Source organism: Pinus tabuliformis, chromosome 3_2 (assembly GCF_031772625.1).
Source record: "Pinus tabuliformis cultivar Carrire ecotype Pingquan chromosome 3_2, CPIR1, whole genome shotgun sequence".
Lineage (NCBI taxonomy): Eukaryota > Viridiplantae > Streptophyta > Pinopsida > Pinales > Pinaceae > Pinus > Pinus tabuliformis.
Genome location: NC_142302.1, coordinates 1,261,358,276 through 1,261,377,810, shown reverse-complemented (window position 1 = coordinate 1,261,377,810; position 19,535 = coordinate 1,261,358,276). Strand labels below are relative to the sequence as shown.

At 35.2% G+C, this 19,535-nt stretch overlaps 1 protein-coding gene and 2 long non-coding RNA genes across 3 annotated transcripts; 1 reads left to right on the top strand and 2 right to left on the bottom strand.

Moving 5' to 3' along the window:
* The first annotated feature begins 265 nt into the window (after positions 1-265).
* LOC149185319 (uncharacterized) lies at positions 266-1,040 on the top strand. The gene is made up of 2 exons (XR_016257831.1): positions 266-399; positions 513-1,040. It is a non-coding gene; the product is annotated as an uncharacterized LOC149185319 (long non-coding RNA).
* A 4,022-nt stretch (positions 1,041-5,062) lies between these two features.
* Positions 5,063-8,896, bottom strand: LOC149185318 (uncharacterized). Its single transcript, XR_016257830.1, has 3 exons — positions 8,341-8,896; positions 7,742-7,856; positions 5,063-5,604 (listed from the first exon to the last, which is right to left on the bottom strand). It is a non-coding gene; the product is annotated as an uncharacterized LOC149185318 (long non-coding RNA).
* Positions 8,385-17,566, bottom strand: LOC149185317 (uncharacterized). The gene is made up of 3 exons (XM_089415622.1): positions 17,334-17,566; positions 11,308-15,623; positions 8,385-11,168 (listed from the first exon to the last, which is right to left on the bottom strand). Exons 2-3 carry the CDS (start codon positions 15,514-15,516, stop codon positions 8,385-8,387), a joined length of 6,993 nt encoding a protein of 2,330 aa, XP_089271748.1. The 5' UTR covers positions 15,517-15,623; positions 17,334-17,566.
* Between the last annotated feature and the right edge of the window lie 1,969 nt (positions 17,567-19,535).

The following is a 19,535-nucleotide window of genomic DNA, read 5'->3' as shown; positions in this document are numbered from 1 at the left end:
CACTGTTTGTTGGGCTCTGTGGTTATGCTGGTGTTCGGCTCTGTGCATGAGCTTGGTTTTCTCTGCAACACTCCGCCCTCTGTGGCTCTGTTCTGGTGTTTGTTTCTGCCTATGAATTCTGTCACTCTCTGCAACACTCCGCCCTCTGTGGCTCTGTTATGGTGTTCGGTTCTGCTTATGGGTTCTGTTCAACACTTCGGCTCCGTCTCGGTGGGGAACTTACAGTTGCAGCTTCGTCTCTGGCTCCAAACCATCGTCCAACTCCGTCGATTCAGGTAAGAAATTGTTGCATGCTATATATTTATGTTTCCAACTTGAACGCTCGCCTAACCCTTCACAGCTCCTCTGTGGTTAGGTTGTCACTGAGCACTCAGCGGTTTATGGACCTGGTTACAACTGGTAAGGTCCTATTTCTTTCTTCTGTTCTGTCTATTCGGCTCTCGTGGCTTATTCACCTTTGCATAAGCTTGTTTATGTCCGTGACCTAACACTGTTTGTCACGGTGGTTGCAGGTAACCGGCTCCGTGGCCTTGCAGGGGATTCGACCGCTTATCTTTTCGGGTAGCTCTGTTTCTATTTCACCTTTCTCTGTGTCTTTTGGTCTGCACGAGATTTGTTTGCCATGGGTGTCTGTATTCTGTTAATGAGTCAAGTATTTAAGGGGCTCGACCCACTCTGTAATCTTCAGAGGGTTTCTGTGGTATTTGTAGATAACTGTTTCAGTCCTTTGCTCTTCGTCTATAGTTCTTTCCACAGTCGTGCTTGGTTAGCCTTGTGAGCTCTCGCTCCCTCGGCCGTTGGCAATGTTATGTCTGGATAAAACTTTTGTTTACACAGCAAATGTAATAATTCCTTTTTTGGGTTTCGGCGTGGTTGCTTACCTGTGGTTTGAGGCCGTGGCTCTTTCTGGCTCGACTGCTCGACTCCTTTTGTTCTTCGCTTGACTTCGCTTCGGCTGGTTATGGGACGTTTGTATTTGGAGTTACCCTGTCACTGTTTGACCTGCAAATTATTATAATGAACAGAACTGTATGTATGCATGCATTGGCCTCTCGACTTAATGAAATTTGGTTACAAAGTTACTTTGCAATGGATGGATATAAACAGTAATTGGAAATAGAATGTTTTGTGCGTGGATGCTGTGTGGAATGCTGTCACGGTTCACATTCAGAATAGATGCATTGACAAGAATTTCTGTAGATGCAAAATATGTTTTGAGGACATAGAATCACAATCTGTAAATTGGTTAGGATGCACTGAATAATATATATGAAGGAAAAATAATATTCTGTTGTTTCTCTCTTATTTCAATATCGTACTCCAGAACCTTTTACATGTATTTTCCCTCTCTTCTTATACCATAACTCAGTGGTTAGGTAACTGTTAGTTAGTTCCAGATTACAGTTACCTGGCAGTTACTCCAGTTACATGGTTTGGCTATTTTTGGTTTACCTGTGCTTGCTGTCTCGCAATAGTTTGATGCCTACAGTAATTTATGGTCTTTTGCCTAATTAGTCTAATAATCTTAATTCAAAATCTATACTACAAGCCCTTAACATTTATAGTTAGGACCGGTTATTACAATTGTAACAGGAACAAGTTAACAAGTCATTTAAGCTAATCACTAAATGCTGTAGTCTAATCCTTAAAGAGCAAAAATGATAATAATGAAAAAACTAGGACAGTCTTGCTGTCCTTCTGTAGAATTAATCACTTTCCCAATCTTCTTCGGAAACCTGTTCTGCCACTTCTCGGTCTGTGCCCTGTCGACCAGATGCTCCTGCATCAGGGTCAATGACCGTGAAAAGAATCACATAGAGATATCAATATAGAAGATGTAATCCTTTGATTCAAAAAGAAATCGAGCAAGGGATCTAGGAAATCTTTAACTAAAGATTGTAATTTCAATGGCTATAGGTATAAGGTTTGGTTTGTCCGTATGATAAAAGTCCTAATTCATCGATCATTGTAATTTGTGAATAAGATTAGTTGTAGAAAAATGTGTGAACCTTTTTATTTTTTATATTAATTATGCTTTTGTTTCTTCTATTATGTAATTCTTATATGTGAACCCCTAAGGTTTGCACCCAAGGACATCTTAACATGACAATAAAATGCAACTTAATGTGACCACCAACATGCTAATATACCTTTAAAGGCTCAAGCACATATATAACATCTCTTAATTTCAACAATTTGTATCCTTCATGATAGGTTGAAGGAGGATGACTTCTAGTACAAAGTTTATTAAACATCTTATAATATAGCTATTATCATTGTTGAATCCTTCTTTGTGGGTTGAGTGAGGATGACTTCCTACATAACGTTTCAGAAAAGACGAGTAAGAAGATTGTTTTACTTAGAATCCTTTGATCTAGATATATTACATATGAACACAAAAGAAGAAAGTAATCGATTAATCAAAAGGTAGACAAAGATGGTTATATAATGTAAAGCACCTTAATATCCCCAAATTGTGCATGCCAATCTTTGTGCACCAAAACTATAATGTGGCCACCACCCATTGTGGCATTCAATACACAATGTCCCTAGTGTCAGTGGTCATTAATAACCATATTGAGGGACAACATCCCAAATCTCTATACCATTTCACACAATCAAGACCATCAACATCTTACTCATCTTACTCCAAAGCAGGCATGCTTATCTTCAATCATCTACATGCACACTCTTTAGCATTATATAACATTAATTATACAACCAAAAATTCCAACAACCACCTCAAACCATTATGGAAGGTCAATCTTTTTATCACATGAAATTGACATATTTGTATAAATAGTTATGTGGGTTCAACTAGCTCAATTCCTTTAGGAATAAAATTACCCTTCATAATTTTTATCATAACTTTTGTACCCAAAATTTCTCAATCTCTCTATCCCTATAGGTTATATTATCATATATTTTCCTCATTTTAATTATTATTATTAATAAAATTTAATACATTATTTATATCTTAAATTTAATTACATCAATAGTAATGAGATGTTCTTTATAGCAAGAATATTGTTCAGTATTATATTAAAAAATAAATAATTACATATGTATAAATAATATCAAAACACTTCTTGTAAAAAGATTGGTAAATTAACTTAAAAAAATTATACATAACAATATTTAAAAATATTAAACTAATAATATTTTTAAAATTAAATCTATCAAATATAAATGAAATCAAATTCCTTAATATATAAATTACTTAACTTTTATAAATAAATTAAAAATAAAAATAAATTTAAATTAATTAAATATAATATTTATTATTGAGATAAGAATAAAATTTCTACAAACTTCCCCAATTTTGAAATTGTCCTTTATAACTTTTAATTAAAACTATTCCAAAATTTAAAATTATCTTTCACACCCCATTTTCTAACTTTGAAATTATTATCCCCATTTTCTAAGTTCAAAATTGTTATCCACCCTAGATGGCCTCCCTTTCCTGGAAATAGAAAAATAGAAAGCAAAATACAATTACAACTCCATACCAATATAATCTACAAGTGCAAACATAATCTAACAAAATATAAGATCACTCAAGGCGCTTGCTTCTTGTTTGTAACCTGTATATAATAAGATTAAACATTATTTTCTGTAATTTTGAATCAATTTTTAATTTATAACACCTAAAATTTTATTTGAGAATTACTTATTAACAATGGCAATATTATTTTAATGTTTCTTTTGACATAAAAGCCAAGTCTTGATTTGATTTTCCTAATTGGAAAGGAATAATTTCATATTAGCATTTTAGACATTCTAACTATAGACCATTTTTTTTTTTAAATTTAATAACATAATTTTGATATTCACATAAAGTTTCATTTAAATTGTATTTACATAATTTTTATATTCATATTTAATTTTATCATTTAAATTACACTGATAAAAAATTATTTAAAACAACATAAATAGATTCAATATTAAAAAAAATATAAGAAACACTCACATTATGTAAGCCTTAATAACTTAAAACTACATTTAAAACAACATAAATAGATTCAATATTAAGAAAAATATAAAAAACACTCACATTATGTGAGCCTTAATAACTTAAAACTACATTAGTCTTAATTTCCAATTAGATTCTAATTGGATTTTAAGAAGTAATTGGATTTTAAGAACCAAACACTAGTATCATTAATATACACCAACATCTTATAACATCTACTTTAAATACCAATATTAATAAACACTACATTGCATAAATTTGAATGGTGTACAAATTTAATCAATGGTTACATGGAAACAACTTAGAGAAAATGACTCAAGGATATCGATGATGTTCAGTGTTCGTCCTTTGAAAATGGAATTGAGGCTACTTCCACGTCTAAGTTTCTAATATCAAACTTAAAATTATTAAAAAAATTATTTTGGTTGACATGAGTAAAATTTGAGATTTGAATTTTGATGATGGACAAGATTACACATCATATTGAGTTGTAGAATAAGCTTCTCAGCTCAATAAAGTATCCTCTCCAAATTTAATTTACCCACAAAATTTCAGATTCGAAATCAAAATGGTTATAATTATATATCAATACATACTATAATATCTACAAAATATCAAATGCTTTACCAATGGCTATAATTTTGTGTCAGAAGACTATTTGAACGAACAAAAATTACATTGAACAATTCATTTGGCAATCACATGGTTGCCATTTCGCGAATGGAAGGAAAAAATTATTATGCCAGGGCAGTTAAACTATCAATATCTACTGAAATTGTACAGTTAAACTATCAATATCTACTGAAATTGTACTTGAACTATCAATATCTACTGAAATTGTACTTGTGAGAGTTCTCAAAACTATCAATATCTGTTGAAATTGTACTTGTGAAAGTATATTCTTGTCGTGAGAGTTTTTGAGATCGTAGCTCTCTGTACACAACCAATATTAATGTTTAAGCATAGCTTGTTGATATATTGATTTAATCTCTCCCAATTTTCAAAAAAAAAAGTTTTAATATTATATTGAGGCAATATATACAGCATATGCTTGTTGAGCACACATGGAGAGAGTAGACTGCCTCTGTGGAAGAAGCAGATGAACCCCATAGAAGGAAAAAGATAGTTAAACAATTAAATCTCTCCCATATGACCATTAAATCCAAATAAAGTCACAATTGCAAGATTAAATAATAATGTTGCTTGCAATTTTTAAATCAAAAACATATTGGTACTAAAAAAACCAAGATACTTTAAATTGTCTATGTACTCAAGCAGCTCACCTGAGCTGTGTGTTATAGCATTTCTTTAGGTATCAATGCCAAAAGCAAGTTACATAATATTGCTACCCACAAATAGATGTTTAGCAAAATTCCTTCATAAGCCAAGACAGGGTTACGGAGAATTCGCTCCCCCTCTTCTCTTTTACAGTTTTTCATATAGATCAACACTCAATATGATTTTTAAGTAGTATTTTTGGCAAACATTTCCTTCGAAACTTTGACCACCCATCTGAACATAACCAGGAAATATCTGTCAGTCCAATACACTGTGCTGTAGCAAAACTGGGTTGCGAAGACAACTGACCACCTAATGGTGTCACAAAGCTCTCCCAACTCTCTGAACATTTCCTGGAAAATAAAATATATACTGAGAACAGTCCTCTCACATATGAGCTGTTTGTTTATTAAAAACTTCAAATATTTTAGATTTTTACGAAAAAGGATTTATGGCAAATACAAGAAGTAAGAAGTAGCTTGATCTTGGCATTCAAAAAGTAGAATGTCGAAAAAGTTGGGCTAAATTAAAGTCACCATTTCCGCAATTGCATTCAATCCACATCGTGCATGATCTTAAGGGTATTCACATCATGACACGCTGACTATTTACTTGTAAACATAGGCAACCTAGGCAATATACAAGTAACCTCTCAGGTTAATCTTACAAACTACACAGTAATGTTCATATTTGCACATTGCATTCTCGGCTATATCATACAGATACTCACAAGTCCATGCTATTCCCAAACAGAAAATGGCACTAGTTCTAATATATCAGTTTCACACATTAACTTCTGGGAATCTCTTAACTAGCATATTGGCAGGGAACATACCCCACAGCTCTTTATAAGTTATATCAACTCAAATATAAAGGTCTAATCTATGCCTGCTCTTTAAAGCTGTACCAGCAGATATGTCTGGATGATCAGCGTTCGAGATACAAGTTTTCAGTATACAATATAGCAAAAATATAGAATTGAAAAAAATAAAAGATTTACGATAGAATTTGCGATAGTTCCTAAACAAATTTACTCCCACCTATCAAATCATGAATTCATCATCCTCCTAGTAGACACTATTGCAACAGTATATTATGTGATGTGTTGGAATGTGATAATTACTCACAGTTAGCTGGTAGTTTCTATATTATGTGATGTGTTGGAATGTGATAATTACTCACAGTTAGCTGGTAGTTTCTAGTAGACTCTGTAAGATCCTAAATCGCTAAATAATCAACACATCTAGAATATTTTAGTGTTTTAAATGAAACATTGACAAGCCAAGCATAGAACACAAGGGATCTAAAAGAAATGCAGCCTTTTATTTATATTATTAGCTGAAAATAACACATGCCCATACAATAAGATTGGAACTCCTGCAAATGGCATGCACGACTGCTTAATAATGACAAATCTAAACACTGAAGCACAGTTGTGGATCACCAGACAATTAAACCCACAGGTTTTTCGTCCCTGGGATCAAAACTAGAACTGGCCTCTGCCAAGTTCTCAAATAAAACAAAATAGATAGATAGACTCCGAATGCCCCCAATGCTTAGCTCTTATCCCCTTTTAAAGGTTGGATGGACTCTCTAGAAGCCTTATTTTATTGTTTTCCTAGAAAAACAAAAGTAAATACCATGGGCCGATATGGGCAAACACCACAGTAAATACCCTGGGAAGATTCTGTCCACTTTGACCATATCAAGAAAAGAGAATATTACAGATTCCATAATTAGTAATAGCATTGGCTTCTAGGCATCTTTCTACAGAATTATCCATGATATTTCTAGAAAAATCTGTAGAAGACTTTTTGATCTTCCAACACATAGTTAGGTGAAGCGGCCCACCGGGCATACTACTGATGATAGGATCCTGGGGAGGCAAGGTGATTGATGAATGGATTCTCTCAACTGATGAGTCTGCCGATGAGGCCGGCCGGGAAGGACTGGCCAAAGAAAGGGGGCATGCATCAGTGCATCAAATGGTTACAGGGCTTGTCATTCAAGAAAAAAGTGGTGTCTTTGTGCCAAATATGACTATTTAATCATGTATCCAAGCAATTCAATCAATTCGAATGATAGACCCACAGCTCTAGTATGTTGTGTGTGGTATTCTTCAAGTTTTTGGTTTCCTGCTCAATCCCAGGATAATGGCACTAGTTGTAAATCTGCAATTTGCTCAAGATATAGTGAATTAGATTGATATATGGGCCAATACTTGCACTACTTGATATGTGGTTATTCCCAACGTATAAGTAGAGCATGGATCTACGTTAGTTAACCCAACATCTAATAAGCACCGACAGGGAGAAAAATGAAATGGAACAGTTCTCTCAGTTTATAAGCATTTTAACAGACAGATGGACATGACACATCTCCTTCACCTGGGTTGCATAGTTCACCTTCCTCCTCTCTGTAAATTAACAGATGATGCTAAAGTTAATAAGCATTTCATACAGACAAATGGACATGGCACATATCATTCACCTGGGCTGTAGAGTGCACCTTCCTTCTCTCTGTACATTAAAAGATGATTCAAAAGTTGAGTGGATAAAAGTCTAGATGATCTAAATGTCAACAGCATTCCTGAGAACCTGCAAAACTGGTCGAGCAAAATCAGAGATTGTGCAGTAGAATGGAGATGGTTTTTTTTATATTTTAAACTTAGCAGCAGAGATCATCTCCAGGATATTCCAAAACTCATTATAACAAGAGAGTGAGATAACTCTCAGCAAGAATTCCGCTCTTTTAAGAAAAGGCATGCTCATATCATCTGCATCTAATAAATATAAATACAAACCACTATTTCCTTCTGTGCTTATTCAAAATAGAAAACCTAATGTCTGGTTTCTACTCATCACACTGCAACCCTCAGATAATTAACAAGACTCCGAATCGCCCTACATCTAAGAGAAGTACAGAGTTTGATTAACTAATTTAACAAGATTGTGAAGACCATGACATCTGGAATAGAAATCTAAATTGCTTTACCGGACCACAGCCTAGCAAAGGATAAAATTGAACTCACAAAGGCAAATTTTACTTTTAAAAAATTGATTTTAGAAAGGCAGAAGATTATAGTGTACCTTAAGCGTATAAACAGTGACCTTAAAATTGGGAAGAAACATCATCAGATTAAAGCCGCAACGTTGGGCTTGAGACTAGTGGCTAAATTCTCAAAGCTTCGTGCCAACTGCACTTCATCAAGACTATGCTGGAAGGACCCGTTCCCAATTCCTGCCATTTTCTTTAAAATGGCAACTGTATTATCCGTTCCAAACATGATTGTATGTAATATCGCCCTTGGTTCTACTTTCATCAGTCTATTGACAAAATGAAGAGGATCTTTCCCATCATTGTTTCCACCATCACTCAAAAAAATAACTGTTGGCTTCTTCTTATGCACAATAGGATCATTGGATCCCCGATAAATTACCTCCTCTGCCAATTTCAAACCAGAAGAATAACTGGTTCCACTTTTTGTAACATATTGAACAAGTCTGTCCACTATATCTTCCTTCATCTCCTGCATTTCTAGAGCAAGAATTGCTGTCTTGTCAAACAGAACCACAGATAGAGAATCATCATGAGTAGTTCTTCGCCGAGTAGCAATGAATCGAACAATAGCCTCATACACACAACCCAGCCTACAATTGTGTCGACGCGTAAATTTGGCCATGGTTGGTTTTATGTCACGACTGGACATTGAACGAGACTTGTCAATAACAAAAACCACATGATGCGGTATGTTCTTTGAATGGTTACAGACAAAAACATGACCATCCGCAGTTATGTGGCCAGCAGAGGATTCCATCGAGGCAGTTCTTTTCACTGGAGCATGCCATAATTTCTCTGTGCAGTAAGACCTGGAGGAACTGCCAGCAATTTCATTATGCTCCTCAGACCTGCAAAGATGATTGCATAGAGCAAACTCTGTTTGTTCGTCATCGGTACAAGGATCTTCAAACCGCATTTGCTTCCAGTAAGTCTCATGGGTAAGTTCGTCTTTTGGCACATCTTCATCAGGGCCATATTTTCTTGTTTCATGCCGAGAGCCATCATAGATACGACTTGTGCAATTATCATGCATAGGACAGTGAATCAAATGAATGTGGCCCCGACCTTGAGCTTTACAATGCATGTTACACATCTCTGCCACACCAGATTCCCCCCAAGTATATTTCCTACCCTGAATATCAAATTCTTCATGTTCTGAAGCAAAAAAGACATTCCTCATGTTCCCATGCACCGTATGATGTAAACCAGAATGATTTATGGGTCTTTGACAAAAATATCCACAAGCTTGACATCTCACCTTACAATAATGCACTGCATCTGGATTTAGTGTGTGGAGATGCTCACCATCATGGTATCTTTGAAAAGGTGGAATGGCAATGCAACAATCCTTCCGCAGACCATTTTGTTCAGACACATGTTCATAATCAAAGGAACCTCTTCTGCCCTGAAATGAGCGTGTCTGTCGCACAAGTTCAGTGAAAATCTCACAAATGCCATCCGCTTCACATTTCTTACGACAAGCATGCTCGTTACCACAGAGATGTTCTTCACTTGTCAATTCATGGAAGTGATCTTTGTGACCACAGTTTCTAGGACACCCCTCCATGATGCATTTTTTAGGACAATATCTCTCATGACAAGCATGTTTTTGATGATCCCCGCGCTCGATTTCTATCACACAAGGATTTTTGCAGCTTGGAAGAGAACAATTCATCTTACACATGTGTTGAGGTGAATTACACTTATGAAAACCTTCATGGCCAACCTTCAAGCAACAAAATTTGCTACAATTAGATGATTTATCAAATAAAGAACAGAGCTGCATACATGTATGATTTTTCTTTTTGCAGTCATGACTCCCATCATGACCCGCCAAATTTCGGCATTCCTCCACGTCATTTCCGTGGTGTGATTCAAGAGAGCAATATGTGCACTTCTCATCGCAACAATGGTTACCCATACAAGAGTGATCAGAGGAATGGCCCTTCTCTAGAACACATCGCCAAAAACATACAGAACATTTACAACCACATAGAGAGAGTCCTTGTTTCAGTTCTGCAAGAGCTAAAATTGCCTCCAGTTGCAACTTTTGTACATCAGCATTCCCAGAAAATTCTGCAGTGTTGCAGTGAAGCCACTTTTCAACACGATGACGCCGTCTATCAGCCAATGCCACTAAGAAGTCAAGAAATTTAGAGTGCCAAAAATCACCACTTTTGCCTCTCCTTTCCAAGACACCTTCTAGTTTCGATCTGAGATGGTACAAAATTTTGTCATTTGATGTAGATTCATCCATAGCTGCAAGCTCCAAGCCAGTGTCCTGCAAATCAATAAAGAGATCCCCAATTACAATTGGAGCATCACTTACCTCTTCCTCTGAGTCAAAATTCATAAGCATTTTGTTGGCACCTGGCATAGAAAGGCATCCTGCCTTAACAGCAGAAATCAAGTTCCTGCGAAGGATATCCACCTTCATAGCAACCCGTTTCAAATCTACAGGTGTCCAATCCTTTGCTGCTATCTGGGAAATAACAAGCTTCAAATCCCTTAAGAAGGCACGGCCACTCTCATAACTATGTCCCAACTCTTCTTCTACAGTCAAAGCAATATCAGATAGGCTTTCTTGATGATATTCTTGTCGAGTGAAAGGAGGCATTGCAGCAAGTTCAACCATTCCTCCATACATCTTCGTCAGAAAGTTTTCACGAGATCTTTTACAAATTTGTAGAAGTTTTACCCGAAATTCATCTTTTAAATCCTCCACATCAGAGACATCAACATCCTTGATCGCTATGTAGAATAATCCCTGGAACAACTTTTCATCATTCTTCACCAAGTTGACCCCACTTTGGAAACGCTGAAAGATAGCTTCTGTCTCTTTGTCAAGATGAAAATCCTGATTAAGAAAACATGTCTCACAAGTGTTAATAAATCTTTGAGCAGCTACATTAATATAAAAGTTAAGGCGAGCAGATTGAAATATGAGGAAATCAAAACAGGAAAACCAAACTAATAAAACAGTCCTCAAAACAAACCTTCTTATTGAATATTGTCAAATTACTCAACGCGGCATTTAGGACTGACAGTAACATATCTTCTTGCTCTGTTCTCTCAAAACTCCCTAATCCCTCAAAGTCCATCAATACATAAAGGCACTTTGAATCCATCCGAACTGTGATCCAGACTCCATCAGTGCATCTCCCCCCTGCTACATCAAGGAGGGAACCAGATAGATGGTTTAGTAAGTATGACTTACCACTACTTTGTTTGCCCATTGATGAGATTACCTTGATTTTACCATCCCACTGACTCAAGACAGCATCATACAAACCAAAGCGCAACAAAGTTGCTAGGGATATGCTATCTGCATAAGTGAGGTGTGGTGGTATTTGAAGCCCATCAAGCAAGGGCTGTAATCCATTGTTTTCAGCACGAGTAATTTGGATGGGTACAAGACATATAAGTTGACGGACCCAGTTTCCCAAAGGCTTTTTTAGATAGAGAGGGAATGAGACATCTATACTGTTCGAGTCCCAACTTTCGAACGGTTGAACTTGGAACTGAATCCTCAGATTTGAAAAATCCTTCCCTTTTTCTTTCTCTAACCGCCCGATAAGAATCTTCAAATATTCTTCACATTTTCTCTGCTCAAGGTCTTTTCCAAGAGTATCACTTGACTTTAGCAAAACATGGAAGTTAATATCCCTGATACTTCCTCTAAAGAGTGCAGGACTAACTGCAAACTTATCAAAAATGTGATATATGTAGTCTAAGGTAGCACAACTCTTCTGGGAGTCCTGGTCCATGTCATTCTTGCAATCTCTTTCTGAATTTGACTTTTGTTTTGCTAATTCTTGAAACTCCAAAATTTCTGTGGCCGAAACTAGATTCAATATATTAGAAGAAATAGAGCCAGGAACAACACTGGAGTACACAAGGTGAATCTGACAACCAAAATATACAAGCTTCACCTGGAAATCACCAACATTTTCAACATTTATATCCAAGGAAATATTCTTCAGAAAGGACATGGCATCACCTAACATGTAAACTTGGAGCTCAAATTCGGGTGAAACCTTGCTTTCTTGAGCAGTTTCTTGAGAAGAAGATGAGATGCACTCCTCTTTGTGATCTGAACACATTGTACGCGTCTGAAGAACAAAGAAGAAGGAACCATCCCCAGAAATGCATGCATTTAGAAAACTTGAAGAAAGACTAATATGCTTAGGTTTCATCAAAGGCTGATGATGAAGTTCTACCACCCTAACCCTGTTTGTGTCATCAACTAGAAGCAATTCTGCTTTCCCAGGAATACACTGCATCCATCTTATACATGTACTCCCAGAAAACCAATCCAACGAAATTTCAACACCTGTCCAGTCTATTCTCCGGAATGATTCATCAAACTTGTATATTAAAACCTTGGATACTTGAGCTTCATATAATGCCAGGAATCGGCTACATTCATCAAAAGATATCAAATCAAAACCCCGTTTAAATGTTTGAATAGGATTGCTCCCATGCAGAAATGGTCCTAGCTTTGGGAACATGTACAGGTTCAGCCTATTAAGTTCTTTGTCATGGATAAAAACCAGCAACTCACCAGATCTCAGAAATGAAACCTTTTTGATATCCTGTATCTCAGGATCACAGCACAATAATTCAAATGGGTTTGAGAAAGATGGAATAATGTGATGCATGTAATTTGAATTTAACTCATCTAAATCTTTTTTCTTTGGTGCCATCTCTACAATCATCCATTGTATACTGGGCTTTTCTTCTTCTTCACTTGAAATTCGCAAGCTTGCTTCCGAATTTCCCAACCCCAGACACAACTTTCTAACAGAGAAGCTTTCAATGTAAGCACGTCTTCCAAGCACTCTTCTTTGGGATAGATTTTCCTTTGTTTGAGTAACAAAATTTTTCAGATCCTCTTTGAACTGCTGCTCCTGAAGCTTTTCTGCTGCCTCTCTTTCGGATACAATATTTTTCTTAAGCAGGAGTAGCATATCCTTCCTAATCATTGATAGGACATTTTGGCTGAATTCTTCTTTTCCATCTTTGTAGATGGATGAACAAACGTCTTTCCATGTGTTAATGGAAAAAACAGCACTGCTCAAGGTCTCGTCAAGGTTAAAATTAGAAAACACTGTTTGCCATTGCAGATATGAATCTTGCAAATCTGGTGAAAGGCCTGCTTTCACAGAATCTAATTCCTTCAAAATAATATCAAGGCTACCAGAAGTAAGAAAATTCTTCATGTCAGAAATATCAAAATTATTTACTTGGTCTAAAGTGTCATCGCTCATAAGGAAAGCCAACAGAAGTTGTTTTTCAATCAAACTTCTCTCTGTGATCAAAAGTTTGTCAATAATAGCCTGACGAAAGTTCTTCGTTTGCTCAAAAATGTCACTGCTCATAAGGAAACCCAGGAAAACAATATTCTGTGATACGTTTAGCAATCTTTTAGGAACTAAAGGTTTTATCCAATCATGAAGTGCATTGTCCGAAACTTGGACGACCTTTACAATCCCTGGTAACATCTTTCCGTTGCTTGCAAATTGAAGAAAAAGCTGCTCACCTGATAGCACAGGGCGTTTCCTGACAGATCTATCTGTTGAAATGGGGAAAAGCCTCGCCTTCTGGTTTGTATTGTCACTTTCACCTATGCCCCTTAATATAATTTCTTCTTCAAACAAAATCAGGTGGGCAGATTTTTCAGATCTTTCAATGATAAACCCTGATTCCGCCCCAATGGAGGGTTGAAATTTAATCTCCGCGCCAGAAAAAAGCAGTTTCTGCTTACGCGATTTGCCACCACAAATAGTAGCCAACTGATGCTCCAATTGCTGGAACTTACTTATTTCAGTAGGAATCTCCTCATCTCCAATATGCTTCATCTCTTCAGATGCTGAGTCAGGCATATATCGAATAAAACTGCAGTAGTCAGGTAGAACCTGGAGAAAATTCTGCAAGATTTGCTGTTCTAATTCACTAAGCTTTGACTGGATGTTGCACTTCTTACTTTCCATGCGGCGACCTTGTATAGAATTCTTCAAGTCATTATAACTCTGAAACTCTGGCAATGCAGAATGCTTTAAAAGAGAAACAAAGTCATCATGGCTGAGTCTGGTGAAATCAACATCATAGTCTTTGGACATTTGCTCCAACTCAGAACGAAGGGAACTGACATTAACTTTTTTTAATTGAGTGCTAAAATACTTTCTTGACTGTTTATAATTAGCAGTGAGAAAAGCACACCTGTGATATCCTTCGGCAAAGAAAATTGTATGTTTGGGCATTGCGAGACCTTCAGGAGGAGCCTTACTGATGTACCTTTCTATGTTTACGTTGAACCCAGAAGAAACTGTGACATCATTTTCAGAATTTTGAACATGACTTATCTTGAGCCTCTGAGTTCGTCTCATTCTATGATGCGTGGTGACGACAGACGCAGCTAGAGCGTCAAGAAAGTTATGCTCTTCAACGCACACAAATATATCATCACACAGATCCACTACATACCGTATGAAATTGCAAGAAACCTGTTTCCTTGATGCATCTTTGAGATGGGTTCCTTGATGCCAATAGAAAACAATTATGAATTGCTTCAAAAAACCAACATACAAACCTGCTTCAAACTTGTCTTCCTCCATTTGCATATGAATGGAATGATCTACGACACCCAATTCTTTCAATATTCGACCCATCGTTCGCTTGTCCCCGTAAAGCCCAATTGTGGGGAAGGATAGCGTATTCAAGGAGTTAAAATTGATTTTAATACCAGGATGTTGGTTTTCTGCAGCATTGGGTACAATTCTATTGCAGAGACGGAAAATCTGTTCTTCTGGTATCTGGACCTTGTCTACAAAGCTCAATTCCTGCTTGTCAGATACAATCTTCATCACTTGAAAGAGGGAGACCTCCGGATTCTTAGTTGAGACTTGATCAGTACCAGTGTGGTTCAGTAAATCAAGTTGAAGGCCTTCAGAATTCAACAATGCGCTTGGTGATTGTTCACTTATGATGGCTGTTGCTGATGGGGAATCCAGCGTCCCATCTGGAATCGCTTCTGAAAGGTTTTCAACTGCCAAATGCGTCATGTTAACATAATCATGCGGTAAGGATGTTGAATCATCCTCTTCATTTGCCACCCATATGGTATCATCAGAAACGAAAATCTCAGGCACAGTGGACATTCCTTCCCTATTTGTTGGTGAAACAGGGCTATTCTCTGTTTCCATTATGCAGACTGAAATGCCGTGGCCAAAAGACGTCAGGTGGACTCAGAATTTCCTCCTCCTTTATCCCACTTGGAAAAAGATATCCACCAACCAAGCAGAGAGATAATCTGCAGAGAACAGTAAATGAGAATGGTTCGGATAAATTGCAAAAGAAAACTCTTAACTAGGACAGCCATAAAGGTACTCCTATATTATATAACAAGGCAGAAACGATCCTATACAAATATGGGAAAATATACATTTATGCATAAAGTAAAACCACCTTCAAACGCTAAGAACACAGTTCAGTGATTCGACTGAGCATTCTGTATCACTGGAAGCAAAATACCTTGACTACTACCTATTATGATCGCAGACGATAACACATGAAATCAATTTTTTGAAGACACGGGTTTTATTATAAAACACAATTAATGAAATCAATTTTTTGAAGACACGGGTTTTATTATAAAACACAATTTAAAGTTATTATATCAAAATTTATTCGGGCAAAAATTGAACTTGGAGAGAATTTCAATCATTTATCCCAAAAGCTAAAAATAAATCTTTTAATAAAATTATAAAAATATATGTTTAACAAATTCAATTAACTAGGTCATATAACAAATAATCAAACAGAGCTATATTGTCTCTACAGGGGGTTTTTGTTAGTCAAAGAACAGCAAGCTATCACACTTGCGGTCATGAGAGATTCTCTCCTAATCCTGCATCATCTGGTCAAAGGTTCTCTTCCAAAAGAGAAATCTATGAAAAACATCCAGAAAATAATCTGGAAAATTGCAAAAATATCCCATCCAAAGCATATATACATGTACTAAGAGGCTTCAACCCAGAAAAACAAGTATGTTGAGGAAAGGTGTAAATTGAATATAAGTGACTATTAATTATTAAATCAGGTTTGCTATAATTCTCTATTGAAAAATAAAGTTTATTAAAAAAAATCCCTAATAGTTTTATGTGTTGTAAATTTTTTGTTTTGTTAGGGAAGTTTTGTAAAGTGTTGTCTTACAAAGACTCTCTTTTTGTTACACAGATAATTGGAAAAGAGAAAACTATTGAAAAATTTGGATGAATTAACTCTGTAATTATAATATATTTGTTAAAAACCAAGCACAGCATTATATAATACAATTATACAAGTACTCTTTTAGATCTTTTAGATTTGGTTTAGACATAATTCTTCCAAATTTGATTTAGACACAACTCTTCTGATTAAAAGTTTAAATTCAACCTTAAAATTTTCCTTCATTCTATCAACATAGCCCTAAAAAATTTCATGGCCCTATCAATATACTACTAATTAAATACCACTTCTATTCTAAACACATTCAGAATTCAACAACATATTAATTGATTCAGCATTCTGTCATTGTCCTATTTACAATTTTGAAATTTTGAAACAAAAGATTGCATTCATGGCCAACTAGAAAGATACTGAAAAAAACCAGGAACTAATATTACACTAAAAGCAGCAGACTGATAACAGCACCAGATAAGCTAACCTTCACAAAGACACTCATCCAAGGGAGTAATTGCAGAGGATAACAAATTCCTTTAGCACCTCAAAAATACCAGACAAACGGAGACAGGGAAAGAGCGACGCTCATCTATTGAATTAAAGCAAAGCACATCCTCAAAAATACCAGACACACAGAGACAGTGAAAGAGCGACGCTCATCTATTGAATTAAAGCAAAGCACATTCAAAAAAATAAAATACGGCACCACACAATTATATCATCCATGAATCACTTCAAGAAATTACCAGCTATAACAGTGTAATTGTTATGTGTACAGAGAGGGAGGGATTTCAAAAACCTGGCAATGCAAACGCAAAATTTCAGTTAGGCACTGCTCTTCCGCCACGGCAATGTATATAAACTGATGACAAACGCTGAAAACTCAACAGAAATCGCACCAGACACACGACGAGAACTCTGTTGGGGTTGATGTTGGTTTTAACTGTGTGTAGCGTCTCTGGCACAAAAGTATAGTTGACGGTAAAGGGATGGAATATTTTCCCAAGACTCATTAATGGAATCTTCTACGCATTAAAGTTTAGAGGTGGTAACCATGATAGGATTTGATGAAAGTATACAACATCATCATAAATATGTTGACAGATGTTGATACTGGTCAAGTCATTCCATATTTTAGTGGATAATTTGATAACCACTTTTACTTTCTTCCCCATGAAGTTTTCAGCGAAACGAATGGGAAATGATAATTCCTCGAAGTGACTGGCTTAATAAAATAAGTCTCTCGTGTCACTGACAAGAATTCCTACAATTTCCCGAATCTTATGGCAAATTTTAGTTAAAATGATGAAGATATATAGATATTCTGTTTTATCCAGTAGAATGTTTTGGTGTACCTTTTTATAGTATTATTTTTAATTTTTTTTATATGGTCTTAAATTGGTAAAGATATTATAGAATCACATATATTTAAGTTGTATACTTCACAAAAATTTATTGTTGAAAAAATATATTTTAAATAATAATAAAATCACAATTTTACTTATAAGTATTGTTGTTGTTTAAATAAAAGAAAGGATTTTAATATAAACATTAATAAAAGAAAATTTAAATTATATTATCTAATTTATATATATATATATATATATTAATTAAAATATTTTGATTTTAATATAAATATTGATAAAAGAAAAAAGTGAATATTTGGTATCTTATTTAATCTCAATATTGTTAATTATGTTGATAAGCATGGTCTATATTGGAATTGGGGTTGGAAAATTTTGAATTTTTATTAAATGAATGGACAAGATTTCATATCAAAGGGAATATTCTTCGTCTTAGACACCATCTAAAGGATGACATCAAAAGTCTTTCAACTGTTTTTCAGTTTCATTTCAAAATATAACAAATTAAATTTGAATAGTATTTCTTTGGCCACATGTTAAGCCGAGTCACACCATTGTCTTCTGTCGCTTCCATTGTCTTTCATTGCTTCCATTCTTCATGTACATGCGCTGCAATGCAATACAATCATGTATCTCCGTTGCAATGCAGTTTTGTCACAAAAAGGAAATATACACTTGATAACCTATTTCAAAAAATTATCTCTAAGTTGAATTATCTAGTGAAATGCACATGTTTGTGGATAAATTTGGGCCATTATTCATTTTTTTTTTTAACAAATCGATTCATTCTCAAGCGAAAGCACAACGGGAATTTCGCCTACAGTGGTGAAAATCTTCCTTAAAGCTACTTGAATCTATGTAAGGTCATAAAAGATTTCTCATTTGTTCGATTCAGATTGATAGCTATCTACATGTTACCTAAAAATATTAGGTTTGATAAATCTTTTATTTTCTTTCATCTTTTATATTTATTATTAGGGGTTTTTATTTCTAAAAACATTAATAATTATTAATAATTAGATATATTAGATATGATAAATTATTTATTTTTAGGGTTTTAGGCTAAGAACTATATATGCATTAGATATGATAAATTATTTATTCTTTAGGTTTTGTAGGTTATGCAAATCCACATCTAGCTTAGATCGAAGTGATATACGTTGTCTAGATTGTGTTTTCCTTACTATTGCTTAATAAAAATTTAGATAAAATTTTGATATATTGTTCGGGACTTTATATTCATGGTTTCCCTAGGAGGATCTCAGGGTAGGCGATAGCATGTAGCCACATATGCAATGTGGGTTTCAATGCACTTACCCTTAGATCTACACATGTAGCATTTCATATTTTCTTATGACAACTTGTTGGCATCAACTTTGTTTGGTTCGAAGTTTATACAGTTTGGGAGCCATCCAGGGTTTAGAACTAGGGTTTCAGTACATTCTATATTGGAGTTATTTATTTTACTTGATATGAATGATTTGATAGAAATTCAGATGTAATAAGTTTACTAGAAATGTATCAAATCTTAAAGATGTCTCTAGACGTTAATCCAATTTATATGATGTTTCAACCAAGAACACAACACCTTAATTAACATGCATGAATTTGATATATAAAGGTTTGCCTTGTTTTTG